Source organism: Callionymus lyra, chromosome 13 (assembly GCF_982586985.1).
Source record: "Callionymus lyra chromosome 13, fCalLyr1.hap1.1, whole genome shotgun sequence".
NCBI lineage: Eukaryota > Metazoa > Chordata > Actinopteri > Syngnathiformes > Callionymidae > Callionymus > Callionymus lyra.
Window position 1 is genome coordinate 11,789,934 of NC_141830.1, and position 22,472 is coordinate 11,812,405.

A 22,472-nucleotide genomic window follows, 5' to 3' on the forward strand; every position below is an offset into this window, starting at 1 on the left:
AACCATATACAAGATTTAAATGCAAGCTAACACTTGCCCCTTCATCAACCCGCTGTAAATCCTTCAATAAATATTTGAGTAAATAAGACACAAATAAAAAAATATATTAACATTCTCAAGAAAGACATAGATTAACTCGTCCAACAATATATTTGATCTCAGCACCGACATTGATTTTAAATTCTATAATACTTGTTTAATACTTTAAATACATACAACTCACCAAGGGACATTATGTACTTGAAAAATACGTATCTATTAGATATGTTTTATAAAAGTGACTTTTTCCTGGGTTACAGAAAAAAAACACATTTTGTATAAAGTAATAGCTAAAGCTCTGATTGTACAATTGAGGTTGTTTTTATCAGAGTACCTTGAATAAACTGCAAAATATTCACAAACATCAAACTCAATTAAATGGGTAGTCATTTTTCATAAGAGAAAAAACAGTCAGCAGTTGTTCTTTTTAAAGTTGTTGGAGGTTTTATAAAGCTTTTCAAATCCCTATTAAATATTGTCGTGCAATCTTATTTCTTATTTTTATTTTCTACCTTCTATGATAGAAGCTGAAGAGACAAAAACAAATTAGATAAAAACAAATTCAGCTCTTACTAGATGTTAGTCTGATCCTCGGGTTCACAAGGCGAACATAAACTGGATAATTTCACACCTTGATGCTAAGACCTGTTGAGATCTTGTCTTTTGTCACCTTCTTAGACGGGTTAGATGCATCGCTCTGTGGCTTCATATGATGAGTTCACACATTTGTTCCCCCTCTCTAGAAATTCTCATGGTTGAGTTTTCAGCGAGAAATAAAATAAAAAAAAGTCTCTGTGGGCGGCGGCGTCACCAGGAAAAGTCCGCCGTGTTCATCAGCGATTTAATCAGATGTAGGTCTGGCAGCATGTTGCTAATTAGCTCGGAGGTGCCGCCAACAGCCTGCTGTCACCTGACGTATCCGGCGGGGGTTGCTGGGGGGGCACGCCGCTGAGGGTTCCTGCACCGCAGGAATAATAATTCACCTCAAATGGGTCGACCCGTCATGACGATTAATTCATTACTTAAAAGTATTCATTTAGATTCAGCGTCCCCAGGAACCTTTGAAATTAAAAATAATATGGTAGATGGTTGACCAGCATCAAGCACTGTCTTTGAAATGGTTTTTTCTCCAAAAATAACTCATCAACTTCCATTTTTATTAGTAGAATTTTAGCATAACTCAACTGTCAAATTCTCAAGCTGTAGAAAATATAAAAACGCTTTTAAAAGTTGTGATTGAGACACAGTTTTAATATTATTTAAAGTAAAATAAAATACAAATATTATTGTAGAACATATTATCAAAAAATGGTTGTTTTTTTTTTTAAACCAAATGAAACCCTTGTGTTGTATCAGGGTCAAAGTGACCCGAAAGATGGAAAACAAATGTTTTCATGGTATCCCTTGTGTTGTCTCAGGGTCAAGATGAACGACCTTCGCCACTGCATGTGTATTTATGGAAGCCAGGGAGGCCGAGACAACACAAGGGATCCCACAAAGACATTTGTTTTCCGGTCACTGAGATGACACAAGGGTTAAAATTTAACTAATTGATATTATATACACAAAGGTGAGGGGAGAAAACAAACTTGCTTATTTGTAATTCATTTGTATATTTAAAATAAAAATAAGGTTTTCTAGCTTTAAACGTTTCTCGGCAGAAAAATAAAAAATAAGACATCAGTTAAAAAGATAGAATGGATAAACACATTTTCACAGAACTCAAATAATGTCTTTAAAAGTGGATTGAACTGGGTTTTTTTCTACGTGAAATGGAAGTGGCGCTGGTTTCACGGAAGCATTGGGGGGGTTGCCTTGGCTTCAAATTTCCCTTTTTGAAAGTCGCAGTGGACGACAAGTGGAATAGAAAGGTCAGTGAAGTGAGAGCTGGTGGTTTTTATACAGGCAAAGCTCTTGCTGAGACATAGAATCACCTCAGGTACCCGGCTTGATGGGGTCAGGAGGTGGTGTCTGAAGAACAGAGACTAGGGGGAAGGTTGCGGAGTCGGAGGAGGTCAGTGACGGCTGCCGAGGACTTTTAACGTGATTGAGGATTTTAAATTGGATGTGCTGTGGAGCCAAAAGCCAGCGAGGGGGTTTTAAGGGTTAAACAGTCGTGTAAGCAGATGTGTAGAGTGATTTCTGTATTTATTGAAACATTTGTTAGGGTGGGAATTGAACAATTCGATCGGTTGTGCCCTTGATGTCTTCTGTATCTTTATTAAGTGTTGTTTTTTATTGTCAGACACTTGATTTTTACGAGGGTAAGGTAAGGTAACATCCTTATTAATACAACCGAGTGAGAATGAGAAACTCTCACAATTCAAACACAGTTAAATATCTTAAATAATACTTTTAACTAATTGCTCAAATTATACATAATTTGTTGCAAAATACCAATGAAAATATATTTTTACAATCATACATCCAAGATGTAAACGCATGACCAGTATTTGCAATTAGTAAATATGAAGCAGTGTCATGTTGTTTACAGGTCAGTAGGTGGCGCCATCAGTTTAAAGATTATGTGATGTTTCATTAGAACAGTTGTTCAAAACAAAGGAAAATAGTGCGGAGACCGCCATCTAGTGGAAAATAATGACACTGTATCATGAAGCTTCATCAGACCATCACTAATATTATATATATATATAAATATATATATTAATATTTAAATATTTTCCGCATTCATCTTCCTGCATCATGAGAAATAAAGCTTATATTTTGTAGGGAAAAAAAACATTTTAAAAAGCTGTAAACTATGATTTAAAGAAATGGTGTCCAATCTTTTCTAGTCTACTCTTTTCTTTGAAGCAACCACTGTAAAATGTCATATTTACGGTTTATTTATCTTATTAAAATGGACCAAAAATGTAAATTTAATCATGTGACACAAACGGCAACCACTCATCTTACTGACAACTTGGCCACCTCAGTTAAACTTTGCATGTTTGTAGGTAGTGGGAGGAAACCAGAATATAATTCTCCACACAAAGAGAATACAGGTTTGCTTCAAAAGATGCATTTGGCCCTTTTTTTTTTTTCGGGCTTCCGGGTCACTTTGACCCTGAGAAAACACTGTGTGATTGTGGTATCCCTTGTGTTGTCTCCGGTTCAAGGTGAACGACCTTCACCAGTGCATATGTATTAATAGAAGCCAGGGAGGTCATTCATTTTGACCCAGAGACAACACAAGGGATACCACAAAAACATTTGCTTCCGGGCTTCCGGGTCACTTTGACACTGTTATAACACAAGGCTTAAAGTGGCGGAATTTCTCATCTTGTTTAAACAAGATTCTACATCAGTGCCTTCAAACTCCACCATATATATAGATTTGTATTTTTGAGTAGAAGAACATTTGAGACACACTCTCGCTCTGCTCCCGCAAGGATCCATTTTTCATCCAAAAACTCAGCGGCGCAGTCCTTCATCCCTCTTTTTAAGGTCGTTTATGACTACAATCGAATGAATCCAGTCCCATCGAAAGATCTGTTGCTCAAGAGTAGTCATCGGGAGGGAGAGACCGCCTGGCTTTCTGCATCTGAAAGAAAGAATGCAACAAGGCCGCGGCGTTGCCTCAGTGTGCAGCAAAATGAAATGTGAGTGAGGGATTAAACCACCGACGCACAAACGGTGAGAAGAAAAAAATAAAAGGAAAAAACGCAGACACAGAAATCAGTGCGACGCCGCTGAGAGAAAGAAGAAAGGAACGAAGCAAGATGTTGAGAGAAAGACAAATAAAGGATGAAGAGAAAGAAAGGCTGAACATTAGCAGCTTTGATAAGAGGAAGAGAAAAAAAAGTTACAGAGATGGAACCGTTCACCCGAAGGCTTTTTCCCCGCTGGAGTGATTTGACAGCCGTAATTTTCACCATAAATCACTCATGTCACTTTTTTTTCTGCTTACAGTTTTCTTATCATGGGGTTCTTTGAAATGTGAGCTTTGTGAGAGGCTAAGAATGATTTAATATCGGTCTCTGGTTCTATATTTAATCTCAAAAATTATGTGTGGAAATGCAGGGATGAAGATGAGGCTATTAGTTCTTCAGTTTTGTAAGTGCGATAAAATAGTTTAAATTGTGATTATACCTTATTCTATTCATCAATACGTTTTATAAGGTAACTGTGTCCCGACTACCCTCACTCAATAGTGGGCTAATACGGAGGTGTTGCCACGTCAACTGTGAGATATAATCTCCTCAGAATGCCCTGAATCTGCCCCAAGGCCTCACGTCCAGGAGATATCCAGACCTGAGCCGCCTCGACTAGCAGTGGTTCATATTCAAAGCTGCCCATCATTATTCATACTCCAGCCCTTCAAGGTTGCACAGGGAACTTTAACAGGACAGTCACTCGAATAATAGCCATTATCACGGTTTTAGCATTGGAACCCGTTATTCCGTTTTTGAGTGATTAAACTAGCCAACACATCCATCTGACAATCACGTGATCTTCTTGGCATAAGTATCGTATTTTACTGACTACAAAAATGTAACATTGCGCCGTTTAATCCTGTTCACCTTCTGTATGAATCTGGTTGAACTCACTGATCATGATTTATGTGCAAGATGGCGCTGAAATATCTGTCAAGATGTTTTAGTATGACTTTCGTAAGGTACAAAGCTCTGTACAATTATTCACAGAGGCTTTGTAACATTCCACAAGGCTTCGTACTGTTACTCTGTAAGGCTCTATAGTATTACTCTGCAAGGCTCTGTAGTTTTACTCTGCAAGGCTCTGTAGTATTACTCTCCATGGTTCTGTAGTATTACTCTCCATGGTTCTGTAGTATTACTCTGTAAGGTTCTGTAGTATTACTCTCCATGGTTTTGTAGTATTACTCTGCAAGGTTCTGTAGTATTACTCTCCATGGTTCTGTAGTATTACTCTCCATGGTTCTGTAGTATTACTCTGTAAGGTTCTGTAGTATTACTCTCCATGGTTTTGTAGTATTACTCTGCAAGGTTCTGTAGTATTACTCTCCATGGTTCTGTAGTATTACTCTCCATGGTTCTGTAGTATTACTCTCTAAGGCTCTGTAGTATTACTCTCCATGGTTCTGTAGTATTACTCTGCAAGGTTCTGTAGTAATACTCTCCATGGTTCTGAAGTATTACTCTGCAAGGTTCTGTAGTATTACTCTGCAAGGCTCTATGGTATTACTCTCCATGGTTCTATAGTATTACTCTGCAAGGCTCTATAGTATTACTCTGCAAGGCTCTAAGTATTACTCTGCAAGGCTCTGCAGTATTACTCTGCAGGGCTCTGTAGTATTACTCTGCATGGCTCTGCAGTATATCTCTGCAAGGCTATGTAGTATTACTCTGCAAGGCTCTATAGTATTACTCTGCAAGGCTCTATAGTATTACTCTGCAAGGCTCTAAGTATTACTCTGCAAGGCTCTGCAGTATTACTCTGCAGGGCTCTGTAGTATTACTCTGCAAGGCTCTGCAGTATTACTCTGCAGGGCTCTATACTATTACTCTGCAAGGCTCTGTAGTATTACTCTGCAAGGCTCTATAGTTTTACTCTCCAAGGTTCTATAGCTTTGCTCTGAAAGGCTCTATAGTATTACTCTCCAATGTTTTATAGTTTTACTCTCCAAGGTTCTATGGCTTAACTTTGAAAGGCTCTGTAGTATTACTCTCCAATGTTTTATAGTTTTACTCTCCAAGGTTCTATAGCTTAACTTTGAAAGGCTCTGTAGTATTGTTCTGCAAGACTCTATAGTATTACTCTAGAAGGCTCTATAGTATTACTCTCCAAGGTTTTATAGTTGTACTCTCCATGGTACTATAGTATTACCCAGCAAGGCTCTATAGTATAACAAGCAAGCAGGGCTCCGTTGCAACACAGACCTTCGTGGTAAGGAGTCTTCCAGAGTAATACTACAATCAGCTGCACTGCTGTAATCAATCAGGTGTCAATCATGCAGTAGCACAAAATGCATCTCATAATCCGGAGCTCCTTAAGCATGAAAACAATCCATTGAGTGCACCTAATAAATACTGTAACATCGCAATTAATGAATGATTCCTCCAATATGTGACGGAAAGTGTAGCGTTGATCTTAAACATCAGTGAAGTTTTATAAATGGTGAAAATTAAAATTCTGTATCCTTTTAAATGGCTTCCAAAAAACTAAAATTAAATCTTTAAAAATCTGAATCCTTGAAGTTTTTCATCCAGAGAAAAGTTTTTTAAACATTGACTCTCAATGATAAAATTGACGACCGGGCAAAGTACCATAAATCAAACGTTTATATCTCATGACAGCAGTTGAATCAAATGCCGCAGACGACACACACACACACACACACACACACTCATAGAGACGTATAAAATGAAATGAATAACAATCTCCATCAACAGGCCGTATCCCCTGGTCACGTCTGGTGATGTGACTGATTACAGCTTATAGAAAACAATAAGCTGCTTCTCCCGTGCTGACTCTGTGACTCTGCCAGTGGCGACGCTGCCAGTGGGTGTGAGTGGGTGTGCGAGTGTGTGCCTGGCAGCTGCAGCCCAGCGGCGCCTGGTGAATAACAGGTCAGCGCTAATCTCGTTAGGGCTAATCAGATGTATATGATATGTATAAACAGAGATGCAGCTGAAGTATACGTCCGTCTCTGCCTCCGTGTGTGTGTGTGTGTGTGTGTTCAGCCAAAGTGGGTGAGCGATGTGAAATAGGTGGAAAGGGAAAAAAGAGACGCCGTTTTCCAGCGCTACATTATCAGATGAATTATGGAATTATGCGCAGGTGGGAAGCTGACGTGAATACTGATGCGGAGGGGAAAATGAATATATTTGTGTAAACATACACACACCGGCGGCAGCTGAGTGTATTTTTGTGCCTTACCCTGATCTAAAGGTTTCTGTTTGTCCTTTGCTTTGATGGAAATGTTTGTGTTTTTCGCTGCAAAACGGCAGAGCTGACAAAAGTTTATTACTAAAGGTGTTAAGTCGTTTATATTTAAGACCAAGATGAACCTAATTGTTGCTAATATGACGAGTTTATGAGAGTCTAACTTGAGTCTAACTGTTAGCGTTAAGCAAGAACACAATGCGAGACGCCGGCATTAGCATCGGATACACTCACTATATCACAGGCGTGTCAAACTCAATCACAGGAGGAAATAAAACAGTCTGACGCTCCTTTAACAGGAAATGAGTCTAATTGCAATATCAATCAGGCGCAATACAGCAGCCATTTTTTTTTTTTTACCCTCCTTCGCAAAAGATGTTCATTGACGAACGTTTTTCAATTGCTATCCATCAAATCCCCCTTTTTTTCAACCTCAAGTTTGAAGAAGTTCCTTTTGTCAACAATATTATTCCTTATCTTATCTTAAAACTTACTGTGCAGGTAATTTTTTCAGAAATATACGTTGATATTGTTCTTCTGTTCATACATTGGCAGGAAATCTAAACTGTGATTATTTTTGGTCTGTTTTTGTATTAACAATTAGTTGCTACACACCTACAAGACGTACGGAACATCCCGTACTAAACAGTGTTTTTTGCATAGCTACTTACCCTCTGACGTAATGTTAATTATTATAAATTATTGAAGAGAATTGTAATTGAAACTCCTCTGCTGAAGTGTTTATTATCACAGGCAATATTAGTTTGACTGTATCATGATACAGTGTCTCCATTTTGAAACTTTTTTTTATCACGTACCCTAATCCACTAAGTCAATGAAACCTGGAGTTTTCACTACAAACTCATTTTCACTACACGGCTGTATCATGATACAATGTATAACTACACGGCGGTATCATGATACAATGTATTCACTACATGACTGTATCATGATACTATGTATTCAATACACGGCGGTATCATGATACAGTATCTTCACTACACGGCTGTATCATGATACAATGTATTCACTACACAGCTGTATTATGATACAGTATCTTCACCACATGGCGGTATCATGATACAAAATCTTCACTACACGGCTTTATCATGATACAATGTATTCACTACATGGCTGTATCATGATACAGTATTTTCAATACACAGCTGTATCATGATACAGTATCTTCACTACATGGCTGTATTATAATACAGTATTTTCACTACACGGCTGTATTATGATACAGTGTCTTCAATACACGGCTGTGTCATGATACAGTATCTTCACTACACGGCTGTATTATGATACAGTATCTTCACTACACGGCTGTATTATAATACAGTGTCTTCAATACACGGCTGTGTCATGATACAGTATCTTCACTACACGGCTATCATGATACAATGTATTCACTACACGGCTATCATGATGCAATGTATTCACTACATGGCAGTATCATGAGCCGAATCTTTACTACACTGCAGTGTCATGATACAGTATCTTCACTACACGTCTGTATCATGGGCCCTCATCAACCCATTACTAATATTTATTATTAGTACTCTGTATCAAACTGTTTTAGTATTTGTTGAGGTTTATTATTGTACTTATGTATCTGCCTGTACTTAGTTGATGGGGGGCAAAAATAATTGATTTTCTTTGTACGTGTTAATATGCATGAATAAATGGAAAAAAGACATTACTTTTTAAGGTTTCAACACTTCTGCACTGTTTATATATATATACAGTATATATATAAAATAGCTGACTATAGCTAAGGTACAGCTGGCTATGTTTGACTAACCAAACGTGACAAAATGAAAGACCTTCATGACAATAAATACGTCGGGAAGAAACGCGGAATATACTTGACTTTGTGTCACTAATGTGTCGAACAAACATTGATGAAGGCCACCTTCACTGATTCCTATAAGAAATCTTCTCAAGGACGTGTTCAATTGATACACAACACGTGCATACGTCAACACTAACGCCTGACTGAAAGTCACCTTATGTAAGCGTTGCAGATCACTCCTGGCAGTATATCAAAGATTTTTCATTACATATCAAGAGATTCTGTGTCCTATTGGTATTTTATTTCGTCAGCTTTAAGCTCACAGAAGGAGGAGAGCGTGATGTCCAGTATCAGGGTTGCTGTTTGGCTCTGCATCCATGAGCTGGCTTTATTAGAATTGTATATTAGAATACACTTATATACATATTCCTAAGTGATACTGAAGAGCACACTCTGTTGTGAATTACTTTCAAGTCGACAAAGTCAAGAAACGCCCTCTGGTTGAGGATTTTAAAAGAGGGTTGAACTGTTTAACCCAACATATCTTTGGTTGTGTGTAAGTGTAAAAATAATATGTTATTCCATATATAAGGGCTTTTTGTACTAGAGAGGTGTGCAATACTGTATATTTTTCATGTGTGTGTTTACAAGGAAATTAAATTGGAATAAAATAAGTTAACATAAATCTTGTATTTACAAATTAAAACCATTGTAAAAGTAACAATAATTTGTTTTGAAACAATAAATAATGAGTTAAAATTAACACAATAAGGACAGAAGTAAAAAACCTCAGATAGAAACAACAAGGACAAACAGTTGCAAAAGAGCTTAAAAAAAAAAGTCTCCTACTTATCCCCTTAATGGTGTCACTATAAGGATTTGCTCTATCCCAGCTATTCAGGGTATGAGGCAGGACACCCTGAAGTTGCCTTGAGCCTTTGCTAAAAAGTTGTCGGCATCATTTCTTTGCTTATCAGGGTCAACTTGAGAGTAGTATTTATAAATGTCATATTATTTTCCTGAAGAAAAAGAATCGCCATAGTTACATTTCCACTGCTCTCACTATCACGACGTGACATTCAAGGGATGGTTTTGATTTCCCTGCAGTGGCATCGATATCACTCCCTCCGTGGATAAACAGTCAACTGACGTCTTTTAAAACGACGCCATGAGTGCGGCGTCGCTGAAGCCGATCGTGGACGTTTAAGAGAAGAGAACAAAGGTTTGGCAGATCCGGCTTGAATCCCGTTCCCATCTCTGTCCGTCGGTCTCTTGGGTTGCAGATTGGTTTCACTTAAAGCACTTAAAACGCCCCACAGGACTCGTGCTCGTCGACGTCTCTCTCGGATTGTTTTTAAATTGAATGCAATCTACCCGAGCTGTAAGCCATCATTTCATGTTTTTTTCCGCCCTTGATCATCCCCCATTCCACTTGACGCCAGCCTCCCTTTGTTCCCATCACTGAGGGATTTTCAGGAATCCTTCTGCCGCGACGGCACGCAGGATAAATAGTATATAAATAATTTCAGCCAGGTTTTGTACAGGAAGCGATCAAGAGTTAAAATATTTATTAGAGATTTCCAGGATTGTTCTGTGGAGCTGGATGCAGGCACTGGTGAAATGATATCCAACATTCAAGAGCATTTTCCGGGGATCAGAATGCAAACATGCATATCGCACAAAGTCATTACTTTCTGTTGTCGCCATGGCAACTCAAAGTCGATTGCATTGTTTTGTTTTTCTTATTAAGAGTGGTCCTTGAGAGTCAACCACTGCGAGTTTCATGTTCGCGGTTACTTGAGCTATTCACTGAGAAGTCGAAAGCAGAGCGAGAAGAAAAGTGGTTCCATCATTTTTACAGAGGTACTTGAAGAGCAACGCCAAACTCTGGAATAGAAATGTGCCACCTAGAGGTAAAAACACGGACTTGTCAAGTGAAAGGAAGGAGCAGAGGGAATTGGACCTTATGTGAAACACAGCCTTTTACAATATCATGTCTTTTCTTTGAAAACGTTTCTGGGCTTCTAACCGTTAGAGCCAGTTGTGTATTGAGTACATCATGGTAGGCCAGTAGGTGGCGCTTGGTACCATTTAAGTTGATTAAGAGACAACTAGAGACTGGTGTGCTGTCTAGTAACATAGAAATAGGTGTACATTTAGCGTTGTTTTTTTTTACTTTAATTTAATTGAATAAATGTCATGGTTAAGATATAACAGATGTTAACCTGTCATTGTCCCTGTCATTTGACTAAGTGGCTTTGATTGTTGTTGTTGGGTTTTAGATTTTATTAGAAAATTACAAGTACCTGGAACAATAACTTTTGTATGAACAAGTGTTGGGGCCAAGAATATTTTCTTAACGTTGGATCATCTTTTGCCTTTATTTTTACCTAGTTTTTAGATTTTTGAGCCAGTCAACATTTTAACCTTTGAAAAAAACAAAATATAGAATCTTAAAGGAAAACTAATGTTTTGATGTAAGTGTGTCTTAAATAGTTCTTGGACCTCTATAGTACTCATCAGTATGTTTATGTTTGTACAAAACTCTCTTTTAACTGAAATATTTACATTAGAAAATGTGCTTAAAACCCCACCAAATGAAAACGCCTTGTTTTAAGCCTTAAGTCTCCACCTTCAATGGACTCGTTGTATAAACAAAACGGGGTGGGGCTGGAGGAGGAGTGAAGCCATTATTGGGTCATAATGGACGCCGCTCTCGTAACCTCTCGTTCGTCGAGATTTCAGACGGAGGAGAACTTTATAATTTTACATCGTCCGGCGAGTCAGGAGAATAAGGTTTTTTTTACAGTTGCTTAAGATAATAATATGATAATTAATTGTATTTTTCTTCTTCTTTGGTCATTTTCCATCAGTATAATCAAGGCTTTCCTCCATAGTCACATCTGTCCTCCTCACAAGCATCGTATGACCAGTACTTTCCTATTTACCTTACGTCTCACTTAATTTCAACCCTGTCTGCACTTTCTTCTTAACCACCCTTCATCCCTAGCTATTACTTACATCTTTTTTTTAATTCAGAACAATGATTTGAGGTCTTGATTTACAGGTTGTTGTCTCTGGTGTATACTCTCGACATAGTTGTATCTCAGATAAAGGCTTTCGCTTTTTTATACAACATGGCAATAAATATTCACAATTCCATCTTCCATTTCGCTACACTATCAGGCTTTTGTTCTTTAATTCCAAGCAAGTATGATGTCAGCATGTGCAAAGAGTCCGTAATGTGCGTCTCGAGAGCGAGCTCATCTGGCTAAGCAGCCATCCATCAAAACCCCAAGGTCATCGAGGCTGTTCTTGAATGTGGATTCAAGTCTTTATCCTGGACTGAGCAGAAGTCGCCACAGATTGGGGTGCCCTCGAAAGATGTGTACGACCGAAATTTGAGTCGTTTTTTAGGCTCCTGATTGCGAGTTAGATTATCCTTTGGAAAGCGAGGAGGGTTTATCTCAATTTCATACCGAGCGTGGCATTGAGACGGTACTCGGGTTGACGCTTTATAATATATATTTAAGAATTGTATTATTTCAGTCTTTCTTTAAGAAAAGTAAATATTGATGTCAATTGTGCATGCCTACTCCCATCAGTATGTGTGAATGGTTGAATTTCCCCTCGCGGGACTAATAAGGGATTCTAAAAAAAAAAGAATAATAATAATAATAATTATTATTATTATATCATCACAAGATTTTAGATCATTATTTATATTTTAATTTATATTTTATTGAACTTTTTAATACATACTTAGTATTAGTAGATGAAGCTTCATGAAATAGTGTCATGTGGTCTGGAGGTCAGTAGGTGGCGCCATCAGTTTGAAAATGATGTGATGTTTCAGTTGTTCGTAACGAAGAAAAATCGTGCAGAGACCGCCATCTAGTGGACTCTGAAAATAATGACACTGCTTCATGAAGTTTCAATAGACCATCAGTAGTTGGTAGTATTACAATGTTTCAGATTATTAGATCATTTCTACGAGATAAGAAAGTTTCATCGTAATATTAAATCTGACACTGCAAAAACAAACAACAAACTGTCCTTTGGTAAAACAATTAAGAATGAAATGACTAGACTAGTAAATGAATTAGCAAAGAGAACAATGTTATTATTTAATGTGATTTTTAAATAAGAGGGAGACCAATCCTCCGGATTCAAATGAAGCATCTGAATGTTGAGTTAATTTAATAACGAACCTGCTGCTTTAAGCACTTCAATTAAGCATTTGAGTATTGACTCTACTGCTCAAAGAATGGACGAAGCGAAAGGCAAATTCTCCCTAATCAGCCGATGGAGACACACACACACACACACGTATATTAGCGCGCACACACACTTCCTGCCCTGAGCGAGCAGATACAAACCGACAGAAGCTGTTTCTCTTCCCCAAGAGTTGAGCGGGATGAAAGGGCAGCGAGCTGACTCTCCCTTCCTCTGTTCGGTAGCTTCCTTTGACACCGGCACTTCTGAAAGCACAAGGATTTAGGGACCCACAGGACACACACACACACACACCCGACTGCCTTGAAAAACTTTTTCAAATTGCAGCTTTAAATCTTGAAACTGTCCCTTGTTGCCGTGGGCCGGGGTGTAATCCCACAAAATGTTCACAAATGTGTACATGCTGTGCACAAAGTGAGATACTGTAGACAATGCAAGAAAGAAAAAATACAGTAAGAAAAGTTAAACGTAATGGAAAAATACACTATTGTAGAGGAATTAATATTATATCTGGGGAATGTTAATTTAATGTAAAATAAAGATCGTTTTCTTAGTGTCTATGTCTGGCAAGTGTTCTTTCAAACCGGCCGGCGGTCAGATCATTCAAGACTTGTCAGATGAGATCATGCCGTTGTTTTTCATCCGTAGCCAAGCCAGAGACGAGCATCTGAACTGAGCTGCGCGGTGTTGACCTGAGTAAATAGCCTCTTTAAATCGCATAGACAGGCGGCGTGAAAGTAGTTCAGAGCCGAAGATGTATCTGTCGGGAGATTTCAGCGGCCAGTGCCTCCACTCCTGGTAGATATATAACCGGGGTTATACGAGGCGGCCATCATCTGCGGGCGAAAATCCTGAATTATGCAGTCAGATGGAGTCTTGCTGTCGGAGTTGTCCCGTCTGCGCTGGTGCCTGCTGTGGGATCCCGCTCTCTGGGGAACAGTCACGCCCATCAGGAGTCATTAGTCCATGCGGAGACTTACCCCGGCCGTGGTTTTCACTTCCCTTCAGACACCATCCTGCGCCTAACAGGCTGCGACAGAGTGAGATCTTTTGAGGCGTTTTGTGTTCAAACATCTAATTCATGCTGTTGTGAACATCAGCACTCGTAATAAAAGTTGTGTACAAAATATTTGGCCAAAATACGTCTTTTTCTTTAGAGTTATGGACAAATGTGTATGTCTGTTTTAATGTAGTCTCTGAGCTCAGTTTTCTTCGTCCAAAAAGACACTTGAAAACATCCAAATACCTCCATACGGCTCGTCTGTAATGTCCCTCTTGTATTGAAGCTTCGACATAAGATGTTGTTACGAAAAAACGTATATAAATCTGTACTCTTGTAGCTCTAGGTCTCTCATTTCGTACTACAAGTTTATCCTAATTGACACACATTGCAATTAACAGTGATAGCTTAGTAGCTTAGCTAGCTGAAGGTAGCTTAAAATAAAGACTTATTTAAGTTTTTTCATATACAATTTGTCTTGTCAAGGCTTCAATACAAAATGGACGTCACAGACGAGCAGTATGGAGGTTTTGACATGTTTTTAAGTTTGTCTTTTTGGACGAAGATGAAGACGAAGACAACTGTTGCTACATTAAAATGAACAAACATTTTTGTCTTTAACTCTATAAAGGAACAATTACTCTGAAAGTCCACATGAGGGTGAGTAGAAAATGAAGGTGAACTAACCTTTTAATGTCCGATCGTTGATCGTCGATTAAACCACGTTTGTTTTTCAACACGCTGCACACGGTTAAAGGGAATTTCGTCGTGAACAGATTCAAACTCCATTCACTGAGCAACAACACTGGTAACCACTCACAAACTTTCAACTAGTGATGGGATGATGAAGCTAGATGAAACAGTTCCATGTATTTTAGAGGTCAGTAGGTGGCGCCATCAAAAATGATGTGATGTTTCATTAGAACGGTTCAAAACAAAGGAAAATAGTGCCATCTAGTGGCAAATAATGAGTGCTTCATGAAGCTTCACCAGAGCATCACTACTTACAACATGTGTTTGCAGGAGGAAATAAGAAGTTTCAAAGTACAGGGAAGCGACCAGGATATTGAAAACAAAATCCCAAAATAAGAAACTCAAAAGAAGTCCCTGAAGGCTCAGGTGGTCCTTTTAATGTTCATTCCATTGAATTCTAGATGGCTTTGTCCAGATCGCGACCCCCGCTGACGCGAACGATGTTTGTCATCGTCCGACTGGAACACAGACTTGTAAATGTCGCCTGTTGTTTGATATCTTTGCCTCTCTGTGTTTTGCAGACCGACGCGGCGCTGATGTACGACGCCGTGCACGTGGTGGCGGTGGCGGTGCAGCAGTCGCCGCAGATCACCGTCAGCTCTCTGCAGTGCAACCGTCACAAGCCGTGGCGCTTCGGGGGGCGATTCATCAGCCTGATCAAAGAGGTAACGCGTGTGTCGACCTCTGACCTTCAATCCGCTGAAGTTTGTGATAAGGCATTGATTATCCGCTTCAATTAAAATCCCGAGAATCCCGTCGGTCACCTCCAGGAAGGATTAGAATCAAAGGTGCGCTCGCCAGAGACGTGTCTCTTCTCTAAATATGCAGAATTTTTAACTGAATCCACGTATTCTCCCGTATCTTCGGCTATCCTCGTTTCAAAGACTCCATATCTTCTTCTGACTCTAATCAGAGTTAGCCATTTGCTTTGTTCTACAAAGCTCTTTCATTCTGTGGATGGAATCATCGCAGGTAATTTGCAGAACAGGCTATTGTGCTATCTGGCGTTCGGCCCCCTCCTCCTCTCCGAGGCTGATATTGCTCTCGGTGCTCCAGCTTTGAAGTGAAACTTCAAGCACAATGAAACGACACCCGTAATGATCTCATACCTGTCCAATATGCCGCTCTCGTCTGCCTCGGTTATTTGTGATTGTGACGGACGAGGGCGGGCGGCTAAAAGGAATTTATAATTAAGAAAGAGCCGGATGCATTTTAAGAGTGGGGAGCCACTGATTCCCTTTAATGGTGTTTTCATTCTCCCTGAGTCACCTTTCAGTGGTTTAATGGGATTTCGTTTTCCACGGGAAGGAGCAGAGAACACAGAGTCATTAAAACAGATGAAGTTGTGTTTGATTTTTCACAGGAGGCTCCACACTCATGAAGTGGCATCTTTGAAACACACACACAAACACATCTGTTCATTAATGTATCTCACTATTTATAGCTCCGTACTTCAGGTAGTAGCGCCTCAGTTTTCGCCTTCGTGGGCCAACAGTGGATGCTGCTACTCTACGCTACTCTTAACACCCGCTGTTGTTGCTACTGCAGTGGTTCTGAAGGAGTCAGATTTTACACCCCCTGTTGCCTTTTGTAAGAAGGGGGTTGTATAATGGAGCGAGTGAGGGTAAGGTAGTCGTTTTAAAAGGTTTTTGAGCCAACAAAAATGTGCAACACAGGCAATAGAGATGACTCAATGGTGGCATTGAATAACAAGCATATTTCAAAATAGACCCCCCCCATCTTACAACATGAGAAAGAGAGCCTTAAAATGTTGAGTTTTTAACCTCGTATTTCTAGACTGCAGTGAGTTAAAATATTTCAATCTGTGCCCTTCTTACATTAAAGTCTTTCTTTTAATGATCAATCCTGTCTTGAAACACTAAGTTACTCTAAGTTACTGTTAATACAGGCCAGCAGGGGGCGTAACGTAAACAGGAGTTGCTATCTGAACCTGGAACATGGCAGAAACAAACACCAGACAAAACACAGTGAGGCATACTGACCAGTAAATAAACCCAACGCGTAACTACGGTATTGACTCATATTTGGCGTGAAAACGAAACGTCCTGTAGTCAAATTCCGAGAAGCAGGACATAGATACATCCAGCCATACGTCCGCCTCTTATTCATCTTGTTTTGGTGTAGCACTTAACACAAAAGAATCGGAATTTGTGTTTTCTTGTGCTTGAACTCGTGTTAGCTCAAATCCTACAGAAGAAAAAGTGGCTGTCCGATTAAAAACGTTTTTAAAAAGGGACATTTTTACACTTTTATTGCTTACACTATTAGTAAAATAAAAATAAATAAAAAGCTCTAAAAGTAGCAAAAATTCAAAGTTTTAATTTTCTCTAATAATCGTTAAATGTAAGCAAATGCACATCCCGTGTATGGCAACGGCGCAACAGACATGGCTGATGCACCGCTCTGAGGCTGGGACAGCAAAAAACATATTTTCAGTGTTACATCTTGCTCTTTTGGTCGATGATTACCCCAACAATTTAGGTTATTTTCCTCACATTTGCTTCTGAGAGTCTTCTCTTCCGCCTTAATGTCTCCTTTTTTCTCCCTAGACTGTTTGACATTTCTTCAGTAGTAGAGAATTGTTATTTGTTCTCCACTTTTTTTGTAAAACATCTGCAACTAGATATGAATAACACATTTTTCTGTGGAACTGTGTTTTGTAAACGTTTGAGTTTTTCAATATTTACCCACCACCAAACTGAAATAACACAAGCAATATATATGATAAAAAATGTGGTCTTGATTTACGAAGATGCATCTTTTCACCAGTAGATTTTCGTGTAGTCGGCAAAATCATCGCGAAGGTGGACGGCTACCAATAGCAACACTATTAGTCGATTAGTGCCACATGTAACTATATCGGATACAGTCGGAATGGGCTCCATCTAAATACACTCTTAAAAGTACATCATTTTCACTGCACAGCTCCTCAAGACACACTTACGCGAAACAGAGGTATTACTAAAGAGTCAGATCATGACAGAGTAAAAATATTCATTTTAAAGCAGATATTTTCACCTTCCAATAAAAGGTAAAACACTTCAGTTGTTACGACCTCAGATGTCGGAACAAGTCGCACATGAGTCAATGAAATCTATTCCCTGGAAGAGCTTGCTAGTTTGTCTTCAAAACCTAAATATTAAAGTTTTTTTCTTTTTAAATACCAATTGGAGGATTGGATCTTGGGCCAAAATCTCACACCCTGCTGCCAAAAGAAGTCCAGTACACTCGTACTTAAGTCCAGGGTCAAAGCCCAGTTTGTTTGTTTGCATTTTTGTAAACATCTTACACTCGCTATAGATTTTTTGCTGTAAGAGCTATACTTCACTTTTACTACCACAAGGTGCTAATGGGCTGCGACTAAACATTCAGCGGCAAACAGCTGTGACTACGACAGATTTTGCCACGTCTCTCTAATTAGCTTTGTATTCAGGAATACTTGCGAAGTCACATTATTTTATACAGTCTTTAAGCAGCAGTGTTAGCAGTAGCAACAGGAAGCACTTTTTAAGTTCTATTGTTTTGGTGTAAACCACAGATATAACTTGAACATCTCCGCAGGCTCACTGGGACGGCTTGACGGGTCGCGTCCTCTTCAACAAGAGCAACGGACTGAGGACCGACTTCGACCTGGACGTGGTCAGTCTGAAGGAGGACGGGCTGGAGAAGGTGCGTCTCTCGTTGCGGTTCGAACCGCAGATAGATTTGACGTTGTGTTGCTTCGTCAGATCGGAACATGGGATCCTCCCAGCGGCCTGAACATGACCGACTCCCACAAAAGCAAGACGTCCAACATCACCGACTCTCTGGCCAACAAGTCTCTGCGCGTCTCGACGATACTGGTGCGGTAGAATCAACCAGTGACGTCCAAACGATGATGTGAAGCCTCAATACGTCACTTTGAATCCTGTTTTTGCAGGAGGAGCCGTACGTGATGTTCAAGAAGTCAGACAAGCCTTTGTATGGGAACGACCGCTTCGAGGGCTACTGCGTCGACCTGCTGCGGGAGCTGTCAGGAATCCTGGGCTTCCGTTACGAGATCAGACTGGTCGAGGACGGGAGGTACGGAGCTCTGGATGAAGGGACGACCCAGTGGAACGGGATGGTGCGGGAGCTGATGGACCACGTGAGTCACTCATACCTAACCAAGCTTGTAGTTTACTGAGGCAGGACTGTGACTGATGAGTGAACTCAATGTATGGTAAGAGGCGAAAAAAGCTAAAGTATACTTGTATTGATAGCATCCTGATATCTCAAAGATAAATATTTGTATTGTTAATAGGTACAGTAATTCATGGTTAAAGATTAGTGTTTTTCCCTCAGCAGAAAAAGACTGTTAAGTGTTAATCATTAATGATGATAAAATTGTCAAATCTTTGTGAATGAATATGAATATGTGCTACTTCAGAATAGGGATTATATTCCTAATAACAAATGTTTATTTTTGTTTAATTAGGATGCTCCTCATATAGTACTTTATTAGTTGTGTTTTGTTTTTTTGTTTTTTTACTTTAAACAGACAGAATTATTAAAAGTGAATTATTTCTCTCGTGGCACTTACACCTAATAATACAAAGAAAGAACGAGTTTATCCAAAGTTCATCTTTAATGACCTCTTTATTTCCTGCCAATAATGACAATTAGAACTGTGTGAGTAAGTACTTAATAATGGTAAATAAGTAGCTAATGTGCTGCTAATACATGTATGAATAAAAAGCTTATTAATAGTTCATACGTGTTCCTCATTCTAACGGGTAACCATGTGTATGATCCGACAGTCCAGTTTTTTTATTTCATACCTGGAGAATATATTATTTATACACAGTAAAAGAACATTCATATCAATTTATATATATAAAGCCTTATTTTCTGTTATGCATTTTAAAACTTGAGTAATTATATGGAGATTATTTCTGAGGTTATTTAGACTTTTCTTTTTTTTAAATGTATAACTATATACTTTATGGTTAATTATATAATACATATTAACTGTAATTATATGTTTGTATTATTATACAAATAAATATGAGTTTTATAATAAATAATAATAATATTAACTGTATTTTACCTTTTTAATTTTTTTATGATTCATTGTTTTAATAAATAATACAAACTTTACCTTCTTTTTACAATGATTTGACGTCATCAGATGACGGTGTTGGTATATGATGTGACCAATATAATTCACCATGAATTAATTTTAGAAATATAGAATTTAACATGTGAAATCTACTTTTATTTTACGTAATATTGTAGCTGTTTTAGAACTATCTGACCTCATTTGAGTTAAAAACGAAGGAGAGTTCAGGCCTTGGTTCTTTTGTGACGTCAGTGAGGATATAAGGCAGAGAGGTAGACACGCCGTCTTCTAATCCCCGAGGACGGAAAGTTAATCTATCACTTTTTAATTTGATCCCCCAGATATTCCACCGCTGACACGTGACCCCTCTAACGGGCCTCATTTATGTCTCCTACAATTTCCATAAAGATTGAACTCGGCCGGTTATTTCCTCTCCGACCTCTCGGCTGTCGACAGAAATCAGATGTTAATTTCATTTGTTTAACTGCTGGATCTTTTTAAACACCGTCCTCCCCCCCCCCATCCCTCACCCGCCTCACCCCCCTCCCGACACGTCCCACCTCTAACACGGCTCTTATTATCTGGTTTCAGAAAGCCGACCTGGCGGTCGCTCCTCTGGCCATCACTTACGCCCGCGAGAAGGTCATCGACTTCTCCAAGCCGTACATGACGCTGGGAATAAGTATCCTGTACCGCAAGCCCAACGGCACCAACCCGGGGGTCTTCTCCTTCCTCAACCCCCTGTCCCCCGATATCTGGATGTATATTCTGCTGGCTTGCTTGGGTGTCAGTTGCGTGCTCTTTGTCATAGCCAGGTAACATGACCACACCCCCTTTTCTTCCCGCTTTCCTTCTCTTAGCCTGCTTGCACCCGCTCACTAACAACCATTTGAAAAGCTGAACATTTTACACATTAATATTCAGGGAAAAAATGTTGATGAATTGTCTTCATTTTTTATTATCTCTGTTTATAGTTTATATTTTATTTTATGTATCATCATTATCCAAAAAAAACTTCTTTTTTTTTATAATTTACAATTAATTTCTATAATATACTTTTAATTTGATGAATTCACAGTCATATTGAGGTTTTGTTATTTATGTTTTACATAATGTATATCCATTTTACTTAATATACTTAAGTTCTTTTTTATTGAATAACAAACTTTGGGAATCTTTCATTTGATTTGTGTCAAATCATAACAAAAATAATCTTAAGACACTTTAACGTTTACAGAGGACTAAATAAGCGAAAAGAAAAATAGGTCCCAGATAAGCAAAGTGGGGAGGAAATCCTCTTTGTAACAGGCAGAAACCTCGAGCAGAACCAGACTAAACTACTGAACTGTATATCTATATCTATATCTATATCTATATCTATATCTATAGATATAGATATAGATATACTGTATGATATAGAAATAGATAATGGATATAGATATAGTTATTGATATATAGATATATAGAGAGAGATATATAGATATAAATGTATATATATATATATATATATATATATATATATATATATATATATATAGTTTAGTCTGTTCTGCTTGAGGTTTCTGCCTGTTAAAAAGGAAGATTTTCACCCCCTATATAATGATGTAAAATCACATGGTATCTTGGGTAAGCATTAAATTGTTATCATAAATATTATTTATATATTCTTTATAATGTTTATTTATTTAAAAATACATACGTTGGCCACAAAAATGTAAATGGGAGAATGGAATTAACCCAAGGGCTTTTAGTTTGGCTCATTTTAACGTAAAACTATTTGGATTCGTGAAGTGTTGAATCTCTAGTATACACAATGTTTTTTGTTGTTTTTTTTACTTTTTCGATTCCAGTTGTATTTTCAATATTCTTCTCATGTATTGTGAGATTTAATTCACTTTAGAAGAGGTTATATAATTTACTGGTAGGAGGAAGATCCCAGAAGGGTTCTTTTGGGGGAGTCTGAATTTGAACTCACTAATTGCAGTTTTTAAACGCCGCTAAGCAGAGTTTCCCTTTATCTCTCATTACCGTCAAAACTCCCCATGAAAGCTGTAAGTGAACGTTGAACACGAGCCGTCGATATATTACGATTCTAATGAGTCCAGCAGGTTCAATTATCAACAATCGCTCCGAATATATTGTTCGTTTGAATCATGTTTTTTTTAAAAGTCATCCCAAATAACAGTTGAAAGGATGAAAGTGCAGCATGTGGTCGTACCAGCCTTTTTATCTTTCGACTTCATCCCGATGTTGAAAACCCGATCGATAATTAGACTCTGGGTAAAACATTTTCTAAAAGACTCGTCCGAGAAGTTTTTCGAAATCCGACTCGAGTCAGCACTTCTGAGAGCGAGCCTCGCCGTCATGTTCTGCTTCTCTTAGTTGGGCTATAGGTAGAAACTGGCCTCCACGCTCCCCCCTTCCTGCTGCATGATGAACCCCCGACAGATGCGCGCTCACCTGCGGACCCTCCCTCCAGCTGCTAATTAATCTGGAGAGCGTTGGGTTTGATGCACGTCGGCTGGAATGTTACCGGCACAATGATCAGTGGAGAGGAGAAGCTGCAACTGTCACCTAAGTTAGTCCAGAATATGCAAATGTAGCCTCTATCTTTTGTTCCACACTCGGTAAGTAATTAGCATGTAATTATATTGATATTCATCTTCCTGTAATGAAATGGC

At 38.7% G+C, this 22,472-nt stretch overlaps 1 protein-coding gene across 2 annotated transcripts in view; it reads left to right on the plus strand.

The window, feature by feature from the left end:
• Positions 1 to 22,472, plus strand: part of LOC148067376 (glutamate receptor ionotropic, kainate 2) — a 118,319-nt gene that overhangs the window by 68,766 nt on the left and 27,081 nt on the right. For both annotated transcript variants that reach the window (XM_087805411.1, XM_087805412.1), the window contains exons 7-11: positions 15,212 to 15,355; positions 18,273 to 18,380; positions 18,440 to 18,553; positions 18,631 to 18,837; positions 20,383 to 20,606. In XM_087805411.1, the coding sequence (XP_087661537.1) occupies positions 15,212 to 15,355; positions 18,273 to 18,380; positions 18,440 to 18,553; positions 18,631 to 18,837; positions 20,383 to 20,606 (797 nt within the window). The remainder of the gene's footprint in view (positions 1 to 15,211; positions 15,356 to 18,272; positions 18,381 to 18,439; positions 18,554 to 18,630; positions 18,838 to 20,382; positions 20,607 to 22,472) is intronic.